The following is a 26,934-nucleotide window of genomic DNA, read 5'->3' as shown; positions in this document are numbered from 1 at the left end:
ATACAGTATACTGTACTAAAAAATATATTATTAATATAATATGTTGACACATGCAACTTTTCAGTATATAAAACCAAAATGTGCCCTCCATTTCTCACCTGTCTTGGCATGGTGCCAAGTCACTTGTGGAGTCTGTGTGGTGCTGAATGCTCTCCACTCTCTTTGTGTCTGTCCTCAAGTGGGCAGTGCTGAGAAGAACACTCTCTGCAGGCTGCAGACTCTCTTTAATTCTTCTCAAGGCATCCAGATGCACTGAACGCTCAGATGCTTTGGCACATTCCTGAGATTTGAACCCAGATCCTTCATTAATTAACTACTTCCAAACTCTTCCACAATAATGATATAATATATAATGATGATATATTAAAATGTACAATAAAATTATATAATAAAATGTATTTTTATCTATACAGATGGATTATAATGATAAATATAAAAACTTTGACTACAACTGTTGTCTGGTAGTGTACAACTACGTTTCAGCTAATATGAGTTAATATTCTAGTATCAGATCTAGATCAGATCAAAGGAGTCCTCTTTGTGGTGCATTTATAATGGCCACTTCGAAAGAGTGCTGAAAAGGTTTGCTAACTTGACTAACCTGGTTAGAGAGCAAAGCAGGCAAAATGTGATTATATAGCTGAAAGGAAAACATGTAACGGTCTATATCAACCTGTCCAAACATGCATGCAGTCAGTAAATGATCCCTTTTACAACAAATCAATCCTTGATGATTCAACCATTATAAAATGATAAAGGTTTTTTTTTTTTTTTTTTTTTATACTGAATGTGGTTTAATAACTAATTTGGATTTAATGCAGTTATGCTCACATGCATGTAGATTAAGGCATGTGTTAGCTGCATGCACAGTATTATATTGCTTAAATAACACACAAAGTATAGTTCATATTTATATTAGTTCAATCAAAGGGATGTTGATTTAATCAATTATGCTGGGACAAGGTCACATAAGAGTCATGGTGGCATTGGCCACCCAGGAGAAGGGTCTGGCTGCAGACTTGCAAGTGATGTCACTGACAAAGGAGGTGCAGGTGACTGAGAGTGCAAGTTGCAAAGTGCAGGGGCAAGTCTGCAGCCAGATCCTATTGGCCACCCAGACTGCCGGCTGGTTCACCAAGAGTCTGTGGTCCGCGGACCACTAGTGGTCCGTGAGGGTACTGCAGGTGGTCCGTGGAAAGGCAAAATTAAATATAAAATAATATTTTTTTACCTTCATTTTACCAGGAAATTCACATAAAAAATGTAAAAAGAATATGTAGGCCTATATTGATGTAACATTTTAATTAAATTGTCAAGTTATTGTGTGATTACTAAAAAAGCCTAGTGGTGTTCGGCCTTGACATTAAAGTTCAGTGCCGTTAGAACCACAACATTGGTTCGGTGGATAGCAACAGGTTCTCTGAAGAGAAAAGGGCAGAGGCAAATATGTTTTCATTATCACATCACACGCATAGCCTTTAATGGTGCGTTCACACCGGACGAAATTTCGCTTCAAACTTTTGTTTTTATGCGCGTCAATTTCGCTCTTGACGCGCGAATTGATACAAAGTGGTCAAGCGTATCACTAGACGCGGCAGGCGCGAATTTGACATATGATCCCTTTTTGAATTTGACGCGCTATTCGCGTCTGGTGTGAACGCACAGTTAGGCATAGGCAGTTTATATGAAACGAAATGTTTATAAATGGAATGAATAAGGCCTGTTATTATTTAAATTTCCGGTTAGTTTCTTGATCTCGCGTTTCTGAAATGTTTTGCGGATGTGCTGTTAAATGGACAAACTCAAGCCTAGGTACTTTTTGAGGACTTGTAAAACTCTGAAGATTAATAATCCCCTAAAATCACCAAAGTTTTTGAAATGTTGACTATATTCCAGTGTTCTTATTACTGTATAGATTTCATACTCCATTGCTATGGAAATAAGCCTGTTGTTCAAATGAACCTGATTATGCCCTCGGGCGCTTGAGTAAATAAATAAATTAAATATGTGGCAGCCGTTGTGTGCAGTAAACTTTCTTTTAACAAGCCTGTTGTACTGATGTGATGACCAATGATAGTTTTAAAGCTAGTAAGCCTATTTAGAGGTGCAGATTAATTCAGGTAGGACTCTGTGTAGACATATTTTATTATGTGTATTATGAGGTGGTCCGCAAAAATTCTTGATTACAAATAGTGGTCCACACACACAAAAAGTTTGAAAACCCCTGGAATATACTAATGGTTTGGAAATAAATAAACTACCCTTACCTCCCATTGGGCCCTGACTGACTGAGACAGGAGGTCCATGTCTTTGAGCTGGGCATCAGAGCAGAAATCGCCCATTCCTTTCACAGCTTCTAGAAACATCTCCAACACTGCAGGCCTCAGAAGACGTGATATTGTCTATAGAACATAAAGACAGCAGCAGACATTAAGACATGTGTGAATATGTTTTGGCCAACAATACGTTTTATTTTTTAAGTCATTATTTGATTGCAAATAATTATTGGATTGAAAATTCACAAGATTTTGAAATGGTCTCACCTGTTTTTTCTTAGATTGTTTTTTAGATTTGTCTCTGGTACTGATTACAGTGATGACATCCTGTATGTGTTCATGCAGGTGCTGTTTGGCTTTATCCAGTCTGCTCCTGGCTAAAGCCTGAGCTCTAGCGTACACCTCATTTTGTACTGGGACATGAGGAACACCTGGAGCCTCTGATGGCTGTGGAAAGCTGTGACTTTTGGCTAGAACAATTTGTCTCTGGTCTAGGGTTGTCACTGAGGTCTGAGGTTGCCATTTTGTTGGTGAACAAATGTGCTGTTTGATTGGCGTTCTTAGTTGAGTCACTGTAACCGGTCTATCCATACAAGTGCTTGAACAGGATAAAGGTGAGGATGGAGACTGGGTTTGTGATGGCTCACTGGGCTGAGGAAAGCTGAGGCTTCTGGCTAGAACCCTTTCTCTTTTGTGTGGGGATGCCAAAGAGGTTTGAATAGCAGAAGATTTAGGCAAAGTGCTTTGGCTGAAAGTAGCTGAAGATGTAGACTGGAGACGTTCTGATGGTTCAATTCCACTGGTTTGTCCCAAGTCCGTAGAGATAACTTGAAGGTCTGTTGATCCAAAGCCACTGGTTTGGCTTGAGCCTGTAGAGAAAACCTGGAGAGGGACTGTTTGGCTTGAGTCTGCGGAGATAACCTGGAGAGTCCCTGACGGTCCAAAGCCACTGGTTTGGCTTGAGTCTGCAGAGATTACCTGAAGAAGGCCTGAGGGTCCAAATCCACTGGTTTGGCTTGATTCTACAGAGATAACCTGGAAAGAGCTTGATGGTCCAAAGCCACTGGTTTGGCTTGATTCTACAGAGATAACCTGGAGAGGGCCTGAGCGTCCAAAGCCACTGGTTTGGTTTGAGTCTGCAGAGATAACCTGAAGAGGGCCTGAGGGTCCAAAGCCACTGGTTTGGCTTGATTCTACAGAGATAACCTGGAGAGGGCCTGAGGGTCCTAAGCCACTGGTTTGGCTTGAGTCTGTAGAGATAACCTGGAAAGGGCCTGACAGTCCAAAGTCACTGGTTTGGCTTGATTCTACAGAGATAACCTGGAGAGGGCCTGATGGTCCAAAGCCACTGGTTTGGCTTGATTCTACAGAGATAACCTGGAGAGGGGCTGAGCGTCCAAAGCCACTGGTTTGGTTTGAGTCTGCAGAGATAACCTGAAGAGGGCCTGAGCGTCCAAAGCCACTGGTTTGGCTTGATTCTACAGAGATAACCTGGAGAGGGCCTGGGGGTCCTAAGCCACTGGTTTGGCTTGAGTCTGTAGAGATAACCTGGAAAGGGCCTGACAGTCCAAAGTCACTGGTTTGGCTTGATTCTACAGAGATAACCTGGAGAGGGCCTGATGGTCCAAAGCCACTGGTTTGGCTTGAGTCTACAGAGATAACCTGGAGAGGGCCTGATGGTCCAAAGCCACTGGTTTGGCTTGATTCTACAGAGATAACCTGGAGAGGGCCTGAGGGTCCAAAGCCACTGGTTTGGCTTGAGTCTACAGAGATAACCTGGAGAGGGCCTGAGGGTCCAAAGCCACTGGTTTGGCTTGAGTCTGCAGAGATAACCTGGAGAGGGCCTGAGGGTCCAAAGCCACTGGTTTGGTTTGAGTCTGCAGAGGTAACCTGGAAAGGACCTGATGGTCCAAAGCCACTGGTTTGGCTTGATTCTACAGAGATAACCTGGAGAGGGCCTGATGGTCCAAAGCCACTGGTTTGGCTTGAGTCTGCAGAGATAACCTGGAGAGTCCCTGAGGGTCCAAAGCCACTGGTTTGGCTTGAGTCTACCGAGATAACCTGGAAAGGGTCTGAGGGTCCAAAGCCACTGGTTTGGCTTGATTTTACTGAGACAACTTGAAAGTTTGATGGTCCAAAGCTACTGGTTTGGCTCGAGTCTACAGAGATAAGATGAACTTCAGTCTGGGGTTTCATTTGAACCTTCCTGACAACAACAGATGAAAGCAAAGGCTGTTTTACCTCTGCTTGCTGTACTTGGTATATATCTTTCCAATGGTCACTGGGAGATTTATCGTGAAGCTGAGGAAGAACCTGGGGATGTAAGCCACTGGTGGCTTCCAATTCTGACAGCAGCTGAGAGGAATGATGTTCTTGGTTTTGAGGTTCTATAAGGCTCTCTAGAGAAAGTTTGCTGCTTTTTGAGAATGCCTGATCCGAATTGTCTTGAAAGGTTTCAGTTTGGGATTCAAGCTGAGAATGTGCATGGACAAAAACTTTGGTAGCTGGCTGTTCACCTTCAGGCTGTCCTTCACGCTTCACTCCATGAGAACTGAGCATCTCAGTAACCTCCTAAAAGACATAGGGGAAGTTGTGAGAATTTATAACATCATGATTTTAAACATTCCCTAACTGATAGTGGTCTGCAAAGAAATGCACCTGACAGTGAGAGACAGTCCTTTTCAGTCTGTCTTGTAGGGCTGATGTGCAAAGGTAAGGCAAGGAGGATTTATTTTGCACCGATGTCACAAGCACCTGAAGGTCCTCACCTTCTGTCACCACCTGTCCTTCCAATTGTAGACCTCTGGAGATCAGCGCCTGCAATGGGAATCAAAAGAGATGACAAATGTGAAATCTCTGCTTTGATCAACCAAATGAACTCAAGAATTGTTGATTCTGCTCACTTTAGTCCTGAGCTGTGGCCCCCAGTGGCCCCTATGCTGCCTTTCTTTTAGGAGATGCCAGACCTCTTGGGCCTCTGAGCTCCAATTTTCAAGCTCAGACAGCCTGCCTTCGAGCAGAGAGGCCCCTCTCTGGAGTCTCTTGCACACCTGATCCACCCGGTTTAAAGTTTCAAATATCTGCACAGAAACATGTACACAGATTTGCTCAGTTCCTAGTTTAAAAAAACTACTCTCATTACACAGGGTGTTTTAAATGGATAGTTAATCCAAAATTATACATTCCGTCATTGTTTATCCGCCCTCAAGATGTTCCAAATTAAGGGTGACGCAATTTACCCATCTTGATGATAACCAATATATTGCGTTAATACTACATATTAATAATGAAAATAATCAAGCACCAGTAATTATCTGGTTGACCTTAAACATAGAAGAAGTCGGCATTGCACCTTAACTCTGGTTCCCACCCATCAAAAAATTAAAGAAAAAAAAGACGTTGAGTCAGTGTGTAGCTACTAATGTCATACAAAATCCTGTCAGAGAAGATTAACTTTACTGATATGTTTATTTTATAAATTTTTTATTATTTACTTACAAAATTTCTATAGATATTGCGATAATATTGTTCTCCTAATTCTTTTGGCCACGATAATAATTTAGTGAAAATCCAAATGAACAAATGTACAAATGTACAAATGAACAAATGAACATGTCTGATTAACTGTTTTTTTTGGAAAGACTGACTTAAAATTAAGTTTCTTTAAAATTGTATTTGTGTGTTCAACAGGATAACTAAGGTCAAGTAAATAATGACAAAATCATTTTATTTTTGAGTGAACAATTTTGTTAATCTACAACACATCTAATATGTTTAACCTGAACACTGGACAGAATATTGCCTAACCTCTGGGAGAGTTTGTCTGAGTTTCTGAATAGTTTCCTCTTTGCAGTCTGGAGATGGAGATAAAGAGTGCAAATCAAACTGGGAAATCTTCTTAGTTATGCCCTGAGTAAAGGATAAAACAAACATAAAAATTAAGCATTTAAGAAACATCTAGTATAACAGTAGGAACTGCATGAAGCACTATAGCTAGGACAGAAAGATCAGTATACCTGTAGTTTTTTCCTGTAAATACGTAGAGGTGCAGATGACACAACCACAGTCTCTCTAAGCATCCAGCCAGCTTCCTGCATTAGGCCCTGAGCAGCTTGAACACCCAGGACTGCACAGATGGGCTGAGGGGCCACTGTCTGAAAACATGCCATTAAAAATAGCATAATAATATATATTTAAAAAATCAGTGGTTCAATGGTTTTCAATGGTGTAGAATGTTAAAAGACAAAGAACAAAACGTTTTTATGAGGGTAAATTGATGTCATAAAGAATTGCATGCGCAGGGTAAGATTTGTGAAAGTGTACATAAGATTGCAAGCATAAATTAAATTTGCATGCGCAAGAGAAAATTTGTAAAGGTGTAAATCGCCTTTCAAGTGTAAGAAAAAAATATTTGCAGCATTTTACTGTTATTCGTAAGTGTAATTCATGTATTGTGAAACTGCAGCTTCATGCTAACGCAAAATAAATAGGATCTGTATTCTTCTGACTTCCACGCTTACTCTTTTGGCACGGTTTTTGTGCACAAATACGACCAAAAGCACTGCAGGCCTGTGAACAGCAATTTGCAACCGAAAGCAACAGAGTCAGGAACTGCAAAACAGATTAATTGCGTAATTAATTGCGTTTGTGTAAAAAAAATAAACTGTTGCAAATGTCTTAATGGCTTGTTGGGTGCACGGGGCAAAAAAGTTCCCAAAATAACCCGATTTGTACAGTGGCGTCTTTCTTTTTAAAAGTTTAGGTGTATCGGGTTATTTCACAATACATGAATTACACTTACGAATAACAGTAAAATGCTGCAAATATTTTTTTCTTACTCTTGAAAGGCGATTTACACCTTTACAAATCTTCTCTTGCGCATGCAAATTTAATTTACACTTGCAATCTTATGTACACTTTCACAAATCTTACCCTGCGCATACAATTCTTTATGACATAATTTTACCTTCATAGTTTTTTTTTTACACATGCTTTGATCAATAGTAAGGACAGGTGATGAAACAGAACAGAATGCTCCTGTGTTTTTGAAACACAATAGACTAAAGTACCGGCTTGTCAGTGTATTACTCAAAGAAAGTGAAAAATAGTTTGTAAAGATCCACCAAGTTGTGCAACTTACAGAATAAGAAAAGGCTGGGTGTTGGAGGTTTAAAGACAAAACTCTTTACTCAATTCAGTAGAACCAGTTTTAATTGAAAAATTGCCAGGATCCAAAATAACCTTTTTTGCCACACCTTCTTGTGAATGAATCTGCCTACAGAACAACCACTGGCTCTGCACCCCTATACCTAAACTCACTACTTCAGACTTGTGTGCTTGCATTCTGCAAGTGAATGTCGCCTTGTGGTGCCATCACAAAGAGGCACTTTCACGGAACATTACTTTGACACTTCCCTGCTGATGGAATAACCTGCCTATTTCCACCCGAACAGCTGAGCGGAATCTTTAGCCATTTTCAAAAAACAGCTAAAGACGCATCTTTTCCATCAACATTTGACCCATTAATACTAACACTTTCTATTCTATTTCTATATAACAACTTGGTACGTGTACTATGCTAGACTATTTGGAACTTGTCAGATCACTTACATACTGTTGCTCTTTTGTTGGTACAACTGCTTCTATTGTTCTCTTCAAGTCACTTTGGACAAAAGCATTTGCTAAATGATTAAATGTAAATGTAATTCACCAGCCATAAATATTTCTTACCAGCTATGAAATTTTATTTTGTATTATTTTTGTCCTTAACATTAAGATTATTTAGCCTTTTTCCTTAAACAATTGTGAGAAACAATGCAGCCCATTGTATCATCGTGTTTTGCAGCTGCTAATACAAAAATGTTTTGATCTCATACTCGAATTATATTCTGAAATTGGTGTTGTAAAGTAAGAAATCTTGTGAATAGTCATGTGACACTATGTGTGTTAATTTTTTTAACAGGCATCCTAGAGAAACGCATGGTGAACTTTCCACTGAAATGTTGGTGTCGAAGTTGCGAGAGATAGTGTATTATGTTGCAGTTTCTTATAAAAGTTACCAGAAACTGCTTTATTTCTTTGTCAAAGACAACTTTTACACACATTTTGGTGCTTGGCAAGTGCTATTTTAGACCCTGCTGAAAACTAGATGGGTCTGTCTTTTACAAACTCACAAACTTGGTCCTTTTTATGAAGTCAGCCCACTGCATGTTGAGTCTGCGGAGCTCTTCAGTCAGAGAGTGGCTGGTGGAGGCGTCACTCATCTCAATGAGAAAGTTTCCTGCCTCGTTCAGCTGTGCTTGATGTGAACTCCACTCATTCAGGCTGGCGGAAAAATGCTTCTGCTGCATTATGAAAGAGATCACAAGATGAATGACAAATGAACCTCTGGAAAAAGCAACCATGAACAAACATCATGCCCAAACCTAAGCTACAGTATCACCCTCATGACTTGAACCAAACAAACATCATAACAAAGATAAATGCCATTTGCTTTAATATTTTGGTGTCTAATGAAAGGACATCAATACATTTTAAACGCAGCTTAGGTGTTCAAATATTTTTGTGGCCACTGTCTTTTGATATTTTTTAATGACAAATGCTGTACCTCTTTCCCCTGAGCCTGTGATTGGCCCTCCTGCCCCAACCAGACCTGTAATAGATACAGGCAGTCTTTGTAGGACTCCCACGCAGCCTGCACACGCTCCATGGTGGATCTGACAACTTCTGCAGCTTCTGCACTGACACCTGTCTCACTATCAGCCTCTTTTACTTGCCTGTTCACCACAGGTGTATCGTCTGCTGAAAAAGAAAGAGAAGAGAGGGCAAATCAGACATAAGTTACAGGAAGCAGCCAACGGCTTTCATCAAACCAAAGTATGACAGAACTTCCATCAACACAATCTTACCCAAAGCTGCTTTGCTTGTATAACTGACTGCTGTGTCCTTCAACTTATGAAGTGCTTCCTTCAACATCCACACCAGGCCTCGCTTGTCAACAGTGTCCTAATTGGACATATACACATTGCTTACAAGTCAAGGAATTAAAGAACATAGAGTGCTGTAGGAATGAGTCCTAAAATCCGGAAACAATTGATCATTTTAGCACTTACGGTTCATTCAACCTGTCAGTGGGTTTTTTAATTGGATTTTGGTTAAATGCTTGAAATAAGGCCTGTGGTGAACACAAGCTCAAGATATTTCATCAACAACAACGAAATACATCAGTAATAGTCCGCTTGAGATTTTTGAAAGCTTTTACATGCTTTGAAAAAGGCAGTTGCTTAATAAGTGGCTAAACGGGACTATAGCGGTTGTCAGGGACATTAAACATCATCAGGCGAACAGGAAAACTAATTTACTCATGAAGATTAAAAGAGATGTAGGAAGTTTAGTGGTGGTGATGTTTAAGTTGGGCAACTGTGGTGTAGTTATAGTCTAACTTTACTACTGCTTTTTACTTTTGAACATTGTATTTAGGCTTTAAAATTCATTAAAAAAAAACTACTGAAGGAAACCCATAAATGGCCACATACATGCCAATCCTGTAGCAGAGAGTGGACAGACTCCTGGGAGCCGTAAGGTCCTCTCCACAAGCTCAGCTTAGACTTCAACTGTCCCAGTAGGTCAAGAACATGGTGCATCTGCTCTCTGTATTGTAGCTTGATGCCGTGGTATTTGGCTGTCACTCTGGCACTGGTGAAACTAACAGAGAATAAGGAACATTAGGAAGGAACCTGGATTTCTGAAGAGGACAACAATGAGAAAAAATGAAGGACGGCCCTGCTGAAAAGACCTTTTAGATCAGCAAACTGTGCTGGTTTGATGCTAGTCTAGGGAGTCTTGAAGCTATTTAAGAAGCCTGATAGGGACACCAGCATCCCTTGTTTGTTCAAAACACAACATGTGCTGGTCTTTTCAGCAGGGAGGACTAAATAGATTTTGTTTTCCAACCGTCTCTTGATTTCCTCTAGCTTCTCGATTGGAACTTGAGGACAGCCATTATCATCTGTGTTACGGTAATGATGAAGGGTGTTCAAGTGCTGACTCAAGTCCTCAACCAAGACCTAAAGAAACAGAAAGCATAAAAACAGAGACACACATGTAATTGAGAAATACACATTGAAGCATGAAAATACATGGCAGCAAACTGACCTTCAGCTGTTCTTGCTTGTGTCTGGCATCTCTGGCAGCAAGAACATGATCTTCTGTTCTCCCGCTGTCTTCAGAGAGCACAGTCTCCATATGCTGGAGCCACCGGCCCAATGTGTTCAGAGGGGCTGGCAAACCAACATCGAGCTCTGTTCTATACTCTTGTAACTGGGAAGGAACAAAAAAGTTCACAAAATAATCTGGCTGTATTTTTACTAGTCCCAACACAAAAATAAGTGATACATATAATTTTTTTCGCACATATATATTACATTTTAAGAATATATTAGAATTATTTTTCAAATTAAATGTTACAGGATTAATTTAGATTTAAATAATTTATTATTAACATTTATATTTATGCAATTAGCAGATGCCTTTTATCCAAAACATCAATGGAGAAACAAGTAATTCATCACAGACCCAACAATATTCATAGTACACAATGTCAAGTTTATTAGAAAGTTAGATTACTGTAGGTTGTCATGTTTATTTAATTTATTTAGTTTTTTTTTTAAGTTTTTTTTTTAGGTTACTTTATTTAGGTTGTTACTTGTTACATTATTCATCTTTTGTTTATTGTGTTTTAAAGCTACTATATGTTTTTTCCATGTCAGCTTTAAATTTATAAACTCTTTTGCAGGAAAAAATGGTATATGGTGATTTGTTGGTAGTTTCGAACAATTCGAACCAAGACTATCAGAACTGACACAGTTTCAATATGTATTTGGAGACATATTTAATCAGCAGAATTTACCTTCTCCTCCATTGTGTCCCAGGCCTTTCTCAGTGCCATTTGCTCTTCACTGGGTTTAGCACAGCGTCTCATTGCACTAAGCACTGGAATAACTGGACGTCGCTGATCATAATAAGTTCCCACAAAGTTCTGAAATGCCTTGGATAAAAACAAAGTCACTCATTCAGGGCTATTCATAAGACTTCTGTTTTACATAAGGAAGTGATGATTTATGATTTAACATTCAGCATACCTGATGCCTTTCTGCATATCCTTCCCCCCCTGCAGAGGCCCATGCCTCCAGTAATTCCTGATACGCTCGCTGTAGCCAGCATTTCATCTCTCTGGCTTTTTGATTGGGTGAAGCCTTAGGGCAGGGCAAGGAAACAGAACCGAATCAGAGATTAATTGTCAAATCAGAAAACATGCTGAAACAAGTAAAGGCTGACTCTGGAATGATATTGAGGAATTCATAAGCGCTCGGTGATGCCTATACCTGGTGCAGTGGGGAGGCCAGTACAGCAGGAGTGAAGTATGTAGGGAGGTTGACAGGAGAGAGGCATGTGGGAAAGAGCAGAGTTTGGAGCTGCATCCAACCAGGAGGGGGTGACAGAGTAAGAGGAAGCAAAGTTGGAGGGCCATAAAGGCCAGGGGTTTAGAAAGAGAGAGAAAGTGAATATATAAAGAAAGACAGACCAGCAAAAGCACAGATCTGGCTGGGAGATTTAGTTGGCCTCACCTCAAAACCATCATCAGCTAAGGGCAGATCATTGGAGTACTGCAGGAACTGAGCAATGTATGTCATGATGGACTTCTCATCGGGGTTACTGACAACAATGTCTGAGAAGAGATTTTAAAAGTGCATAAAGTTTCAAAAAACATAAAGAAGCATTTAACTTTTTTAACATGAACACCATTCCAGGGGTTTTTCAAACTTCTTAATATGATGATCCCCTTGCCAAGGACATTCATGAGATATATATATATATATATATATATATATATATATATATATATATATATATATATATATATATATATATATATATATATAAAGGCACCTGTATATTTCCATGTATAAATATTCACTTATATTGTAGAAATAATAATAATAATAATAATAATAATAATAATAATAATAATAATAATAATAGAGACAAGTACATTTCTAAAATATACACAGCTTTTCCAGAAGTGACATTTTTCTAGAAATCACTTTTAAAATTAGGCTATCTCATTCAGCATATTCAGGTTTTATTTAGAATTATCTTGAATCAGTTCAAGTCATTTTGAGGCCACCTTAGAAGTGTGAACCACAGTATTACAATAAATAAAAAGAATTGCTAAAAAAAAAAAAAGTATATATTAATAATAATAATAATTAAATAAATATAAATAAATAAATCTAATAAAATATAATAAATCTTTTTTTTTTTTGAAAAGTGACAAATTTACAATCAAACTCACAAGTGATGTGAACAGCTATCATATTAATAACATGACTTACGACCAGTCTTTAGAAAGCAGGATGAAACTAAATAATTTATTACATTTAATCAATCTTTTTTCCCTTTAAAATTTCACAGATCCACATGCATTTCCATTGTAGACTCCAGTTTGAAAATACAGACTTCACAGCAGACTATTACCCAACAGCCTATGCAAAGTGTGGAATTGGAGGATGGCCGCAAGGACTGAGGGTGGCATTTGGGACTGAGACAAACTGGGATGCTGCTAGTGCTAATAGTTTTCACCTTCTGGCTCAAGCAGTCTAGGAATTCCAAGCTCCTTCTCAGCAAGGTGAAATGCTTTCTCCAGGTTTTCCAGGTGGCTGCTGGTCTGGGCTTGGGAGAGGTCCACCAGGTCAGGTCTAAGGGAGCAGAGGATGGCCAGGAACACTTCACCACTCTTCCAGCTGGACTTAAAGTCCCTCACACTGGCTGAGCAACCAACTCTGGAGAAAGAATATATTTAGAGAAACAATTGGAGTGGCCATCAAATAGACTAAACAATTTGACCAAACTTTCAAAGTGCTTGAAATCATTAGCTAGATGAAGCTCACTTCTGGCACTGGTCCCGAACCCACAGGAGCAAAGCCTTCTTAGCAGACAGACGGAAGCGGTTGTGGAGCGGTGATGCTCCTCGAGGAACAGGACTACTGCCTGGAGACCCAGGAACAGAATCTAGACTGGACAGAGAGTCCAGGGAGGATGAACGGGATCCAAACGAGAGAGTGCTGGCTAGCTCCTCTATCTGTATTAATGAGGAGAAGTGAGCATGTTTAACACATATATATTGGCAAAAAGCAAGCAAGAAGATTTATTTTCAGGAAAATATTCACAGGAAGGCAACAAGGAAGGATCATAATTTCTACAGTAGATTTCGGATCACTTTTCCATAAGAATATGCATATAATATACATCATAATTTATTTGTACAGTACCGTTCAAAGGTTTGGGGTCAGTAACATTTTATTTTATTGAATAAAAATGTATATATTTATTCAGCAAGGACATATTAATTGATCAAAACAGTAAAGACATTTATACATTTACAAAAGATTTTGATTTCAAATAAATGTTGTTCTTTTGAACTTTCTATTCGTCAAAGAATCTTGAAAAAATTATCCCATTTTCCACAAACATTAATAAGCAGCATAACCATTTTCAACATTGATAAATAATAATAAAAAAACTTTTCTTGAGCACCAAATCAACATATTAGAATGATTTCTGAAGGATCATGTGACACTGAAGACTGGAGTAATGATGCTGAAAATTCAGCTTTCCCATCACTGGAATAAATTACATTTAAGTGAAAGTGAAAGTGAATATATGGTGTCCCATACTCAGAATTTGTGCTCTGCATTTCACCCATCCAAGTGCACACACACAGCAGTGAGTACTGAACACACACATACACACGTCTGGTTTACTATCTTTGTGGGGACTCTCCATAGACTTAATGGTTTTTATACTGTACAAACTGTATATTCTATCTCCTTACACTAACCCTACCCCTAAACCTACCCATCACAGAAAACATTCTGCATTTTTACATTTCCAAAAAAAACTCATTCTGTATGATTTATAAGCTTGTTTACCCATGGGGACCTCTATTTAGGTCCCCACTGTGACACGAGTCCCCATGAGTCTGTGTGCATTCAGGTTGAAGTCCCCACTGGGATAGACACACACACACACACACACACACACACACACACACACACACACACACTGAACCCAGACCTGGAGCAGTGGGCAGCCATTTTTTGCTGCAGCACCCAGGGAGCGACTGTCCCTGTGCATGTCAACTGTACATGTCTCTAACCATTAGGCCACAACTTTTAAAATATTTTAAATATATTTTAAAAAAGAAAAAAGAAATATGTAATAATATTTCTATAATAATATTACTGTTTTACTGTATTTTTGTTCAAATAAATAGGTGAACATAAAAAGACATTTAAGAAATCTTACAAACCCCAAACTTTTAAACTGCAGTGTATATAAAATATAATGACATACATTTTATTATTTTCATACTGTGCACAAACTTAAACTAAAAGCACTATATGACTAAATAAAACCACTAAACTCATTCAAGCCAGTTTCCCTGACATAATAGAATCTTCTGAAGGATACATAATACTATATGTTTCCTGTATGCGTCATTATTTTTATGTTCTTTTCTCATCTGGAGGAATCTCAAAAAGTACAGCCCCTCTCTGAATTCAAATAAAGGTCTTAAAGTAAACGATGAAAAAAACAGCTCAAGGCAAAGAAAGATGCATGTATATATGAATACGCACATGACAGTGCAGGATGATGGTCCATATCAGACCCAGAATGATGGAAGGTTTCCCCTCGATGATGTCTGGGATGTGTATGTTCACCAGCTTGATCTGAGAGAACATAAACAGCTGTTTATGCCATTTGTATATAAATCTTAATGTCCAAACAGATGGAAAATCATCATCAGTCATGTGAGAATCACAAAAACCCTCTTACAGATTTATTCTTCAAGAAGTTCAAAGCGGTCTCGACGTTGCCTCTCTGCTGAAACACACCATGACCCCGCTCGCGCTTCTACAGAGAAACAAACAAACTCCGTATTATGCTAATCGTGACTGCTTGCAAAACATTTCTATGATTCGCTGTAAATAAATAACTTCTTAGCTGAATCTCAGTGTTATGACAGTGATATTTAGCACTCACCATGCGTTGACCGCTCATCACCTCCAGTAGGTCAAGTAGTCGAGTCCCATCTCGAAGATCCGAGAACAGATCCTGGACAGCGGTCGGAGGGCTCCTCTGAAACACACATCAGCATTTTATCTGAAAGTGTTGATAGTGTTCACACGGCAATACATCGAGCATTTCTGATGTCAAACTACAGTGGCAAAAGTAGAAAAATAATCAAATAAAGATCAAGGATTAACTTTTTTTTTTTTTTTTTAAACGTAGAAAACATTTATATCATTTTTTAATTAAATAATATTTATGTATTAATTCATTAATTGTAAATGGTTAGTATTTAAAAGTTGAAGTGTATAATATTTTCCATGTTAAAATATAAGAATGCATAATAACTAATTCAGTATGACCGTTCTTTCTATATGGCACTGTTTTGTTATGAATGCAAGAGCAAACTGACTGACAACAGTAGTGATGCACCAGGTACCTTTGGAATATCTACTACTATCTTCTGTTGCAGAAGACTGATGTTAAACTAAAAAAAGTTGCAGTTTGGGAATGAGTAAAGAGTTAATCTGATATAAAATGATGCAACAGTCTGTAGCTGGAGGTCTCCACAGGTTATCACTTGCAGGTTTAGGGCACCTGTGTTTAAAAAGCGGCCAAGTGGCAATAGATGGGCTACATGGCTCATGTTACAGCCTGTTGAAGTGCACCGCTGCTGGGCGGAGAGCTATAAATAAATCAAGCTCCTTGCCATATGCAAAGCTCAAAGGCAGACAGTGCAGAAAAGACCTTCCGTACTGACCAGTGAGTCAGCGATTCAGCCACGGCCTCAGTTTAACCCGATAACATACAGTAGACTCCACAGTCAGAGTCATTAACGTAAGTTATGAGTTTACCTTGGAGAGCTGTGCATTGATCCAGTTTGTGAACGTCCTCTTCTGAATCTGCTCCTGTTCCACTGTTAAAAAAATATAATATCAGAAATGATTTATTCCTGGACCAAACTCACAAGTTGAAAACCAGTGTGTGTGTGTGTAGGAATCAGTATGAGTACATCGGCATAACTAGAAAACATCCATGCAAAAATATGTATACATCTTGCCAGAGAACAGCTTTGGGGCTTTGGGGGTTTATAGCACATCAAAAACACAGCATGTCTTAATACATAACTATTTATAAGCAGAGAACATTGCATGACCACTGGAAACCTGGCTCGACTTACCGATCTCTGAGCCACCAACAGCCTCCACCTCAAACAAGGGTTAGAGAGAGACACCATATTCCTTTGTTTCTGTATGAAATTTTCCTTCATTAAGTGTTTCCCTGAAGACGCTCAGTCGGCTCAACCACCCACCCATCAAAGTTGTATTTAATTTAAACTTCTTCCCATGCTATTAAAGGTAGACTGGCCCATTCCCTCAATATGATATAGATATAGATCATACACTATTTGTGCAGAAGCAGTATGTCTTAAATGTTCACAGCAGTGTATCGGTGTATGCATTGGCAGTAGCAAGTTCCTGTACTTGCTCTGCATCAGCAGCAATAATCTACAACAACAACTACAAATAATCAACGGCAGCAGCAGTGTAGCAGATCTATTCCGCCAAGACCAAATACATTAACTTTGTCATATCCATAACCTTTAAAAATCTTCAGAGAGTTGTCATGACATATGTAGATATAAGTGTATGTAGAATATTTTTATAAGTGCTTAGTTTTAGTGTTACTGAATGTGCTCTTGAATGTACTTCTAGCTTTAGAAATTAAAGAGGGTCATATAAAAAAAATATATATATGCATTTAATCTCAGAACTCCATTGCATTCATAAAATCTGTTAGAACTAACCCAAACTGGTAACTTGTTGAAAGTAATGTGAGCTAATCTTTATTCAAACGACATAAGTGTCATCATTGCACTAAAGAGAGAAACATGTGATGTCACTCAAACATTATTTCAGACAAACTGTCGTCATAGCAAACATTCGGCTGCCTGGAAACCATGCACCAGTGAGACTGTCTGAACTGAGTCGAGCAAACACTGCAATGGTTTTTATTGACAGAAATACTGACACACATAGTGGAAAAGGAAATGAAAGTAGAGACAACAACATCAGGTTCAAAGGTCTTCAAGGGGATTTTGCTTCATAAAACAGCTATAGTTGAACTGAGGAAAGGTGGTAATCATTCAGAAAAAAGAATAATACATTAAAGAAGAAAATATACATATTATAGTTCTCACAATTGATGCCTGAGGTGTTAAATATGAAAAGCTGTGAGTTTTCAGTGGGACTAACTGTTTGGCCAACCAATGGCAGACACGGAGAGTGTTCGGGAAAACAATCATTATTTTTGCAACGGGTTTCATGGAGCAGAAATTATATACTTTAACTGTAAAATTAGTGTGTAAAATTAGTGTACTCGCTAAAATGTTTACTCAAGATGGTAATCAACAGGTTCCAGAAAAAGGAAAACGAGTTACTTAAGGTCAATTCATACCGCACCGACAGACACGTTCGTCGGAATTTGTCGGATCAGTGTGTTACCCCTGTCGGCGTTTGCTGGCATTTGTCGGGGGGTATGTTTTCACCCGACTGAACATGTTCAATCGCCGTTTGTCAGGTCTTGGAATGTCTGAGCAGCAAACTCCTTTACAGACATGAAAATACTCCAAATCTCATGAAAATCAAATCATATACTATCATAATCATGTGTTTATTAGCTTCATGTTTCATGCGTATAAATATTTCTCTGGGAAGTGAAAACACAGACAGACAGCGCAGGAAGCCACTAATGGTCATCAGATCACATAAATCAGCAGATAATGAATAGAAATTATGATTCTGTCTAATAAATATTAAGCTTGTGTAAATATCAAAATCAATATTTCATCAAGTATGCACACTTTTGGACTTAAAGCTCTGTTCAGTGCAGCTATTTGAACACAAATAAACCACAGCACACGTGACTGAATATGAATGCGGAATAGTTTATTCTATTCAAAACATCATAAGTTACCGATTGATTATTTTGCACTCCTGACATAAATTAAGAAATAATTGTCACTGCAACTGAATTTTATCATAAACCGTGGACAAATATTGAAGCTGGAGTATTTAATCTTTCCAATGAAACCGTTTGTCCAGATCAACTGCAGTTTCGCTGTATAAATTCAAGTAAGCACCCTGTCTTTCCCATCACAGCAAACACAGCTTCACCCACAACCTCTTTCATTTAGTTTACCGTCTTTTCAGGCGAAAAATTACACGTTAAGACATTCTGACTCAATATTTGTCTCTGTCTGTTGGGGCAGTGTGAACATGACAGCTATTTTTCATGAAATTCTAAATCCAACGGCCAACTTGATTCTCTGTGTTTGTTAGCGTGTGTCTGTGCGGTGTGAAAATGATAAACTTCTAGCACACCCTTTCAGAACATGTTTTTGTATGAAAACTTAGTGAGTCAACAGTTCACAATGTATCTTGCTGCCTGGAATCCGCCCTAAACCTCAGAAAGAGGAGACAGATGGGAAGGAGAACAAATAACAAAGCAAACAGTCTATCTCAGGTGGTGATAAGCGCATTTATGATGGGATAGATATTTTACCCAAAAGACATCGGAGAATCATTTCAGTAAATGACTCCTCAATTATTTCAAATTATTTCCTTTTGATTGATGTCAATGCTTATTCTCTTGATTTAATATATATATATATATATATATGAAAATCAGCCCCACATCATATCAAAGTTTGGTGTATATATGCAGTAAGCCGTACAGCCACAGTAGCCCAATTATTTCACTCTCTCTCTGTCTGTGTAACAGTGTGTGTGGGTGGTTGTGAGTCACCCCTTCATTTCTGTGTGTGTTCGTTCAACATGTTGATATATACATTTTTACACATTAAAAACAATTGCTGTGTTAGGGTCTTTCCCATTAATTTCCTACGGTCGGTCAATTTGGACCGCAAACAGCCAAGGTGTGACTTTTTGTCCATTTTTTTTTTTTTTTTGTTCAGATAGCACATCTAACCAGACAGATTAAGAAAACCATTTTTACAGAAAAAACACACAAAACAAACACCAAAAGTGTATAAGAGTTAAGACTGACCTTGTAAGAGCAAGTGTACATCATCAATGTCCAGCAGGACTCCCCTCTCATCCTCAGCAGGAGCACAGGTTTCTCCTCCTGATGCCATGACTGTTGTCTTGACACTCTCACACACTCATTCCCACTGAAATGGTGGGGGGGAAAAACAAAATGATGATGTGCATTCATATATAGTATTCTGCTATTATTATCAAAAACACACCGCAATGGATTTAAAGGCACAGAAAGTAAGTTTCACCGCTAGAGGTCGCTTATTCAAAACAATAACATCATCATTTTTATTTAATGCCATGTCAGCAATCAGAGCTATCGTCATGGCAAAAATTCAATTACAAAAACACAAATATCATATAAATACAATAAAAACAGAACAAAGATAACCAGCAAGTCATATTATACAATATATTTTTTTAAGTTAACATATGATAAAAAATCCAAAACCTTTTCAGGTATAATCTCATTAAAAATGTCCTTAACTTAAATAACTTCATAAAAAAGCATTCTACTTGTGTTGAGTCCAGGACAATCTAATAAAATATGTTTGACAGTTAAAGGAATCCTACAAAACATACATAATGTTGGGTCTTCACCTTTAAGTAAAAAAACATGGGTCAAATTTGTGTGACCTATACGACATCTTGTGTAGACCACCTGATCAAGTCTAGTTTTAAAATTGAGAAAAATCCTGGTCTTAATTTCAAAACAATAACAAAGGCGTAGCTTGATGACGATGTGAATGAGCGTGGAATCATGGGAGTTGTCCTCTTCAACTCCACAGATGATGGAAAGCAATCAGACGGGACCTCAGGAAGAAATCATGTTCATGGATGAGCTAATGTATTAAAGTTTTATTAACGTAACTGTCGTATAAAGCGGGAGATGATCGAGGCCGGTGGAGCAAATTTTAATGAGAGACACCTGCGCAAGACACTGGTCTCGAGTCCCATGGAGGACCTCCGGAAGGATATCCACCTTATTCCTACGCCCCATGACGCTTTGCGTTAATTATGGGTGTAACTTCCATTAAGCTGTAAACAATCAACGAAAAGGCTCGCTCTATGAACGCAATATGTTAAAAAAGTGTCTCAATGAGATGACATTAATCTACTCACCCTTCAACCATCGAACATTAAAAGGAAGTTTAAAAGTGTAAAAGCATCAACAAGGTACTTTCAACAGACCAAATAACCCCAAAAGAGCGAGTCTTTCCACAGCAACAACGGACGGGTTAAATATCACTGTAGTAATATATATCTGTATTATGCAACTAATTTTGCCTTAATCAAAAATGTTAACTTCAGCATTACGTGATACTATTTCAAAGTGATTTCCATCATTTTGACAGATTATAAATCACATTTACAGTACCTGTGAAAACAAACCTGGAAAGAGACGAGAGGATTTGAGGAGAATAACGAGAGATTCTTTGTGCATTCCAGTTAATTATTAATGGAATATATCATAAATTAAATTCGGGAGAACAGACCACAAATGTGCAGTATATGTTGTCCTTTTTCATACTTTTACAGCAGATTGCAAAGGGAAAAAAGAAAATAATCACGAGGAAAAGAAAGCAGCGACTGAAAAGAGCTCTTATAGATATTCTTGTTATAACATGTCACGTTAAATTACCAAGTATAACGTTATTCTCATGATGTCTGAAAATAAATCATGAAGGAAAATTGACAGCTCATCCAGTCAAACTGACGGATCAGCTTTATTTGTAGGACATACTTATGATTTGAAATGATTTGTTTCAGCCTCTTTGAATGGAAGTTCCCCAAACCGGAAGTGTCACCCATAATTCAAAACGCAGTAAGGTCGTCAGGAATAAGGTGGATAAGAAGGAATGATGACAGTGAAGGGCGAGAGAGAACCAGACCTAGGACATCTTACGTTGCTGTTTTTAATATGCCGTAGTCAGTCGTAGTCAGCTCCTTTAATGTTTATTTTACGAATAAACGCTGTTCCTGCCTCTGTTACAGTAACGTTTGATCACTTAAATTCACATTATTTATTTAACTCTAATGAAATAGCCACAAGTTCTGAATTACTAATCGTAGAGGTCAAAAATGTAGTTGCAAAAATGTGACGAATTAAAATTGTGGGGTAACGCAGTGCTGCTTGGTCAAAAAACTGCACTATTTTGTTGTAGATCATTAAATCGTTACGCTGCCATAGAAGCCTGTCCTTCGTGTGCAAACAATGCCTACAAAGTCATTAACTGATAAGGCAGCAAGTCAACTAGTCAGCTGCCTAAGTTTTCAGGGCAGGCAGGTCATTTTGTTCAGGGTTGGAGATAAACTCTGCAGGACAGCAGGTCTCCAGGACCGACACTGCCTACCCCTTATAGGTGTTAGAGTTAGAGTTAGTAGAATAAGTTGACATGATCTGTTGGGAAGCATCAAAATATTGTTAGCAGATATTAAGCAGACAGTCTACTAATACTCTAATGAGAGTTAGTTGACATGTAGTTGCAAAGTATAAAGTGTCAAATGAATTCAGCATTAGTCAGCAAAGACAGCAGTAGTTTCATATGACACAGAGATTGACCCATCTAATAATGTATACATTAAAAATGGCAAAACCAAACATCTGAGGCGGTGTCTCACATTTTACATGGCAGTGATACAACATAAAGAGCTTCGTCAACAGACTCTTAATTACACAAATAATTCTGATGGCACTGTGAATTAGGTTGAGGGGGAAGGGGCTTTTGAACAGATAAACAACATCAGCATAAAGTACCAACATGAAGAAGGAAATCAAAAAAGGAAGTGTCCTGGGGAGATTAGGCTAATCATATTTCAAACCCACACATAATACTGCCTACCATTAAAGTCTAATAAATGAATACAGAAGAGTTTGTTACTAAGTGAATTAAGACGGAAGTATGACTCAAGGGAAGTACATAAACACAGACACACAGGCAGCCTGAGGGCTTATGACTTAATCTAATCATTATCATTGCTGAAATGCTACATTGACAAGTGCATATGCAGGACGGGTTATATGCTTAAACATTCATACAAATGGTATTTTAACTGATTTTAATTGGTTAGCTTTTAATTGTTATTTTAATTGTATCTTTCCATACTGTTTTTATGACTGATAATAATAATCATAATCATCATCATTTAATAATAATACTTATTATTATTCTTTTTTAATTATTAATATTATTATTATTCAATATAATATAATACATTTGTATAATACTTATTAAATTACTATTATTACTCACTATAATATAATATAATATAATATAATATAATATAATATAATATAATATAATATAATATAATATAATATAATATAATATTTCAAGTATTTCTGTAACACATTTTTGGCTGTTAGGAAAAAAAAAAGTATGCAAACACCACTTGACATTACCTCTATTGTTTCCTGTTTTCCACTTTTATATTTATAGAGAACCACCAGGTAGACCGAATATTAAAAAAAAACTTTTTTTATTTTTACTTTTTAAAAAAAAATTCTAGAGGAAAAAAGGTAAATACTGTCTAAAAAGCTTGATAATGGGACACACAAAAAAAAAGCTGTTCTTGCATGTTAACACAGAAACAAAAGCTAGTGCATCCTTCATTTGAACTTTGAATGGGTTACTTGTAAGGATAACAGGTAGTGGCACAGTGAAGGACAGTCCTGAACACTCATGACCTGGTTAATCAATGTGAAAATTACTAAGTAGTTCTTAGAAGGCACTGTCTGAATCACTCCTGATTCTTCCAGAATACAGTCACTCTTTCCGCACACACACACACACACACACACACACACACACACGCACACACACACACACGCACACACACACACACGCGCACACACACACGCGCACACACACACGCGCACACACACACACACCTGTTGTTTCTGGATGAGATTCAGAGTCACCATCTAAAACAACCAGAGAGGTGTGGAAACAGCAGCCTCACTCACTGCTGCCAATACTGACATCAAAAGAGCAAATACAGACTTGGGAATATGCAGACATTGTTATCCATGCAGACATAAGTACCCATGTACTTTTTTCCATACGTGCACAGATGAACCGGGAGAGGAGAAAAAGAAAGGGCAAGATAGATGGACAGACCGGCGAGGAATCTGATGCTATTAATAGGATAGATTGATGACCCGTAAAAAGCATTCTGTGTCAGCCAATACTTGCACTGTGTGCAGTACGTGTAAATGTGAATCACCTTCATTTACCTTAATTCCCATTTGGCACTAAACCTATTGTATTCTTTCTGAGAAGAGGACTTCAACATGCTGTCTGTCAGAGATGACGTACATGCAAGTATAAATTTGTTCTTCTCTGGCTGAAATTGAATCGGAATGATCAAGACACTAAGTCAAATACATCACACTGCATGCTAAAGAGAATAAACACCAATCCAAATGAAAAACTTCACTGCATGGGTTAGTGAACTGAACATCGTTCAACGTGTGTTGGTTTCTGACAGGAACAGAAAGTTGTACGTTATATTTGAATGAACATTTTTCATGCACAAACTACGCATTCTGATTCTGACATTCCCAATTAATAATATTCTATTCTTGACTGATCTTTTTTCATAATTTTGGCAATAGATGAACTGTTTAATTAGTGATCTTGAGATGAGTCCCTGTACTCATATGCTGATGTAAGATTTGGAAAGTTGTTTAAAAGATTAAGGCAATTATCAAAGTTTGATAAAATGTTTAATTTCCCAATAAAATATTATCAATTTGTTACATTTAATTACTGGTGTGGGAGTCCATTATTATATTTTTGTATATTTGGAGCTTTAGTGTGGCAACTTTCTTCTTCTTCTTTTTTTATAATTTCCTTTATCGAGAAATCAGTATGAATAAGTCCAGCAAAAACCAGTTTACGACTGACTTTAGTCCTTTAATATAATTATTAGATTAGGTTATATGTTCTAATATTATATATTCTAATTAATTCAATATAATATTTTTGAATGTAAAGTAAAATACAAAAAAACAACAAAAAAACACTACCATTAATAAACCACTCATAATGGACCTAAAACAGCCTTCATTCTCTTTATGAAAGATTGTTTTGCTTTTGATTTTTGGGTAAAATATGACCCAGAAATGTTCTTGACAGGCTTTGTGAGAATCCCCAATTAAAAGTCCTAATGTTCAGTCAAACAAATGCCATCTATGTGCTAATTAATTTTTAATTCCATTAATGAACTACAGAGCTGGCTATACATGAGTGACTGACAATACAGCACAGCTGTTTTGGGGTCTTGTAAATGCAACTCATAACGTGCCACATGACACATAGGATGACATACACGTCCTCATTCTTACTGTTCGACTTTGAGTGAAACTGTATCAGATGACACTGCCTGTGGTGTTATTATTATTGCAAGGACACAGTTTCCAATGTGACACTCTTTCAAAGGTGGCTTCGGTTTCACACACAACTACTAAACACACATTTCTGAGTCATAATGCAAAAGCAGAAATTCTGCTTATGTGCATCCTCTTAGAACATGACATAACAATGACAGTGCCCCAAAACATATAGCTAATTAGTGGAACAGCAAGACCAGACAAAGCCTCACACTGAAAAGACCTGTTAGGTGCGGTGTAATGCAGGCATGGGTGGGGATGGCATTGATAATCACAGTTAAAAAGAATCATATTACTTAGACACAAGGACAGTGCTATTAAACTCATGCCCCAGCAAAAATACTAAGACAGGATATCATAGGACATGGGGTGGGTGACCACTGACCATTCCTGGTGTATGTGTTTGGTACAATCTGTTCATCAGACTGCCATACAGTCAATATGAAAAAAAGAAAAAGAAAATGAGCACAAAAACACTAACTGTTTAACATTGGAAAGCACCATTAGTCCATTAATGTGAAACTAATTACAACCTGTATGCACTAGTTTAATTGTATAACACACAGAAATAATTAGCATTGTTGCAACTTGCACTGTCAGGCAAAATACAAGTCGCCTCTCACACTACGTCTGTATAGTCAAAACTTTTGCATGAAATTAAATAATAATTATTTTAAAAAAAAATATTCAAACCATGAGATGTGAAAACCTCAATGAACTAATGTTGTGGTTCATTTGAATGCCTTAAGTACCTGACAGTAAAGGTAGACTGGCACATATGGCAGTTCAACCGTTCATTTAATAGAATGTTTTGCAAACTTACAGTGAATAAACGCTGTTTGCTGTCTCAAGTTGTTGACGATTCCTCTCAGTTATTTCTCAAATAGCACATCTGGAAGAATTGGAAATCGAAATGAAAACAAACGCTGAGCGCGGCGTCGCGGCAATGGTTTGTTTGAAGTGTTTTAACTCCGCCTTTCAATCCTCTCGAACTTGAAGTTGAACACACACCTCTTTGATCCATGCGAAGTTCAAATCATTTTAAAGAATCGGCTCGTCCAAACGGTTCAAAAAGAAGAATCGTTTGAATCATCACGTGTGAGCGCGTGGCATAAGGTGTTCTGGTTAAATGCTAGCTACATCCTGCTGTTTAGCTTTGTATTATTTGCATATGTGTGTTGTTGTTTGTGATTTCAGCATTTCAATTCTAGTTTTAACTCTCGAAGTTAACGTTTTTGCAAAATGGTTCATAAAAATTAACCGATATTTTAACCATTCATTCGCGAAATAGAATAGGATCATGTAAACTATTTTGAAAGACCACTAGGCTTGCTTTTATTATTTGGTCATCTGAGACAACACTCTTTATTAATGACAGATTAAATATGCTATTAGCCTATATCATTACTACACTGATGTTTGCCTCCACTTGGGTATGAACCATGGCGTCAACAACTGTAATCTGACTGCATTATTAGCCCACTAACACTATTATAAAGTGATATACAATGTGTGTGGAAACGCAGCCTAACCACACACTTGCATTGGGCTTATGAGAGAAGACACCGTTCAGTGTGTGTGTCTATGGAGCCCCCTGTTGTCTATAGGGATGCAAAACAGTGATCTGATGCATGCATTTATGACCAGCAGATGGTGTGATATGACCAGTCATATCAATGATACTGACAGAGAAAAACAGATTATTATTAAAAAAAAAAAATGTGTGTGTTAACTAGGTTTGGCAACTGCTAAACTGTTATATTGACCCTCCTGGGTCCAATGGACATTCATGTTAAAAGATCAAATTATGTACACACCTTATTAATATGAGCCCAGAATACGAACATGCGTTTAATTGCACATTAGGCTAAGCGTTTTCCTCCCATAGAAAAACCTTAGAATAAAGAAAAAGCTTAATGTGGCTTAATAGGCTACCTCAGTGATAAAGATAAAATGCTATACACACCTTATTAATAAACCATATCCTACAGAAAAGCAGATGAGCCCAGAATATGAACGCAATGCAATTAATTACACGTTAAGCGTTTTCCTCCCATAAAGGTGGCTCTTAACG

General features: G+C 37.8%; 1 protein-coding gene across 2 annotated transcripts in view; it reads right to left on the bottom strand.

The window, feature by feature from the left end:
- syne2a (spectrin repeat containing, nuclear envelope 2a) overlaps window positions 1-25,759 on the bottom strand; it is a 96,377-nt gene extending 70,618 nt beyond the window's left edge. For both annotated transcript variants that reach the window (XM_079888131.1, XM_079888132.1), the window contains exons 1-25: window positions 25,684-25,759; window positions 19,476-19,599; window positions 16,262-16,323; window positions 15,381-15,476; window positions 15,174-15,251; window positions 14,975-15,067; window positions 13,226-13,416; window positions 12,918-13,117; window positions 11,903-12,003; window positions 11,660-11,749; window positions 11,417-11,530; window positions 11,185-11,322; window positions 10,431-10,595; window positions 10,230-10,342; window positions 9,812-9,980; window positions 9,185-9,281; window positions 8,884-9,077; window positions 8,450-8,620; window positions 6,293-6,430; window positions 6,084-6,185; window positions 5,180-5,356; window positions 4,935-5,093; window positions 2,544-4,847; window positions 2,268-2,402; window positions 99-280 (exon numbers count right to left, since the gene is read on the bottom strand). In XM_079888131.1, the coding sequence (XP_079744257.1) occupies window positions 99-280; window positions 2,268-2,402; window positions 2,544-4,847; window positions 4,935-5,093; window positions 5,180-5,356; window positions 6,084-6,185; window positions 6,293-6,430; window positions 8,450-8,620; window positions 8,884-9,077; window positions 9,185-9,281; window positions 9,812-9,980; window positions 10,230-10,342; window positions 10,431-10,595; window positions 11,185-11,322; window positions 11,417-11,530; window positions 11,660-11,749; window positions 11,903-12,003; window positions 12,918-13,117; window positions 13,226-13,416; window positions 14,975-15,067; window positions 15,174-15,251; window positions 15,381-15,476; window positions 16,262-16,323; window positions 19,476-19,563 (5,357 nt within the window). In that variant the 5' untranslated portion in view covers window positions 19,564-19,599; window positions 25,684-25,759. The remainder of the gene's footprint in view (window positions 1-98; window positions 281-2,267; window positions 2,403-2,543; window positions 4,848-4,934; window positions 5,094-5,179; window positions 5,357-6,083; window positions 6,186-6,292; window positions 6,431-8,449; window positions 8,621-8,883; window positions 9,078-9,184; window positions 9,282-9,811; window positions 9,981-10,229; window positions 10,343-10,430; window positions 10,596-11,184; window positions 11,323-11,416; window positions 11,531-11,659; window positions 11,750-11,902; window positions 12,004-12,917; window positions 13,118-13,225; window positions 13,417-14,974; window positions 15,068-15,173; window positions 15,252-15,380; window positions 15,477-16,261; window positions 16,324-19,475; window positions 19,600-25,683) is intronic.
- Window positions 25,760-26,934: the final 1,175 nt, after the last annotated feature.

This window comes from Squalius cephalus, assembly GCF_949319135.1.
Source record: "Squalius cephalus genome assembly, chromosome: 12".
Lineage (NCBI taxonomy): Eukaryota > Metazoa > Chordata > Actinopteri > Cypriniformes > Leuciscidae > Squalius > Squalius cephalus.
This window is presented reverse-complemented; position numbering and strand designations above follow the sequence as displayed.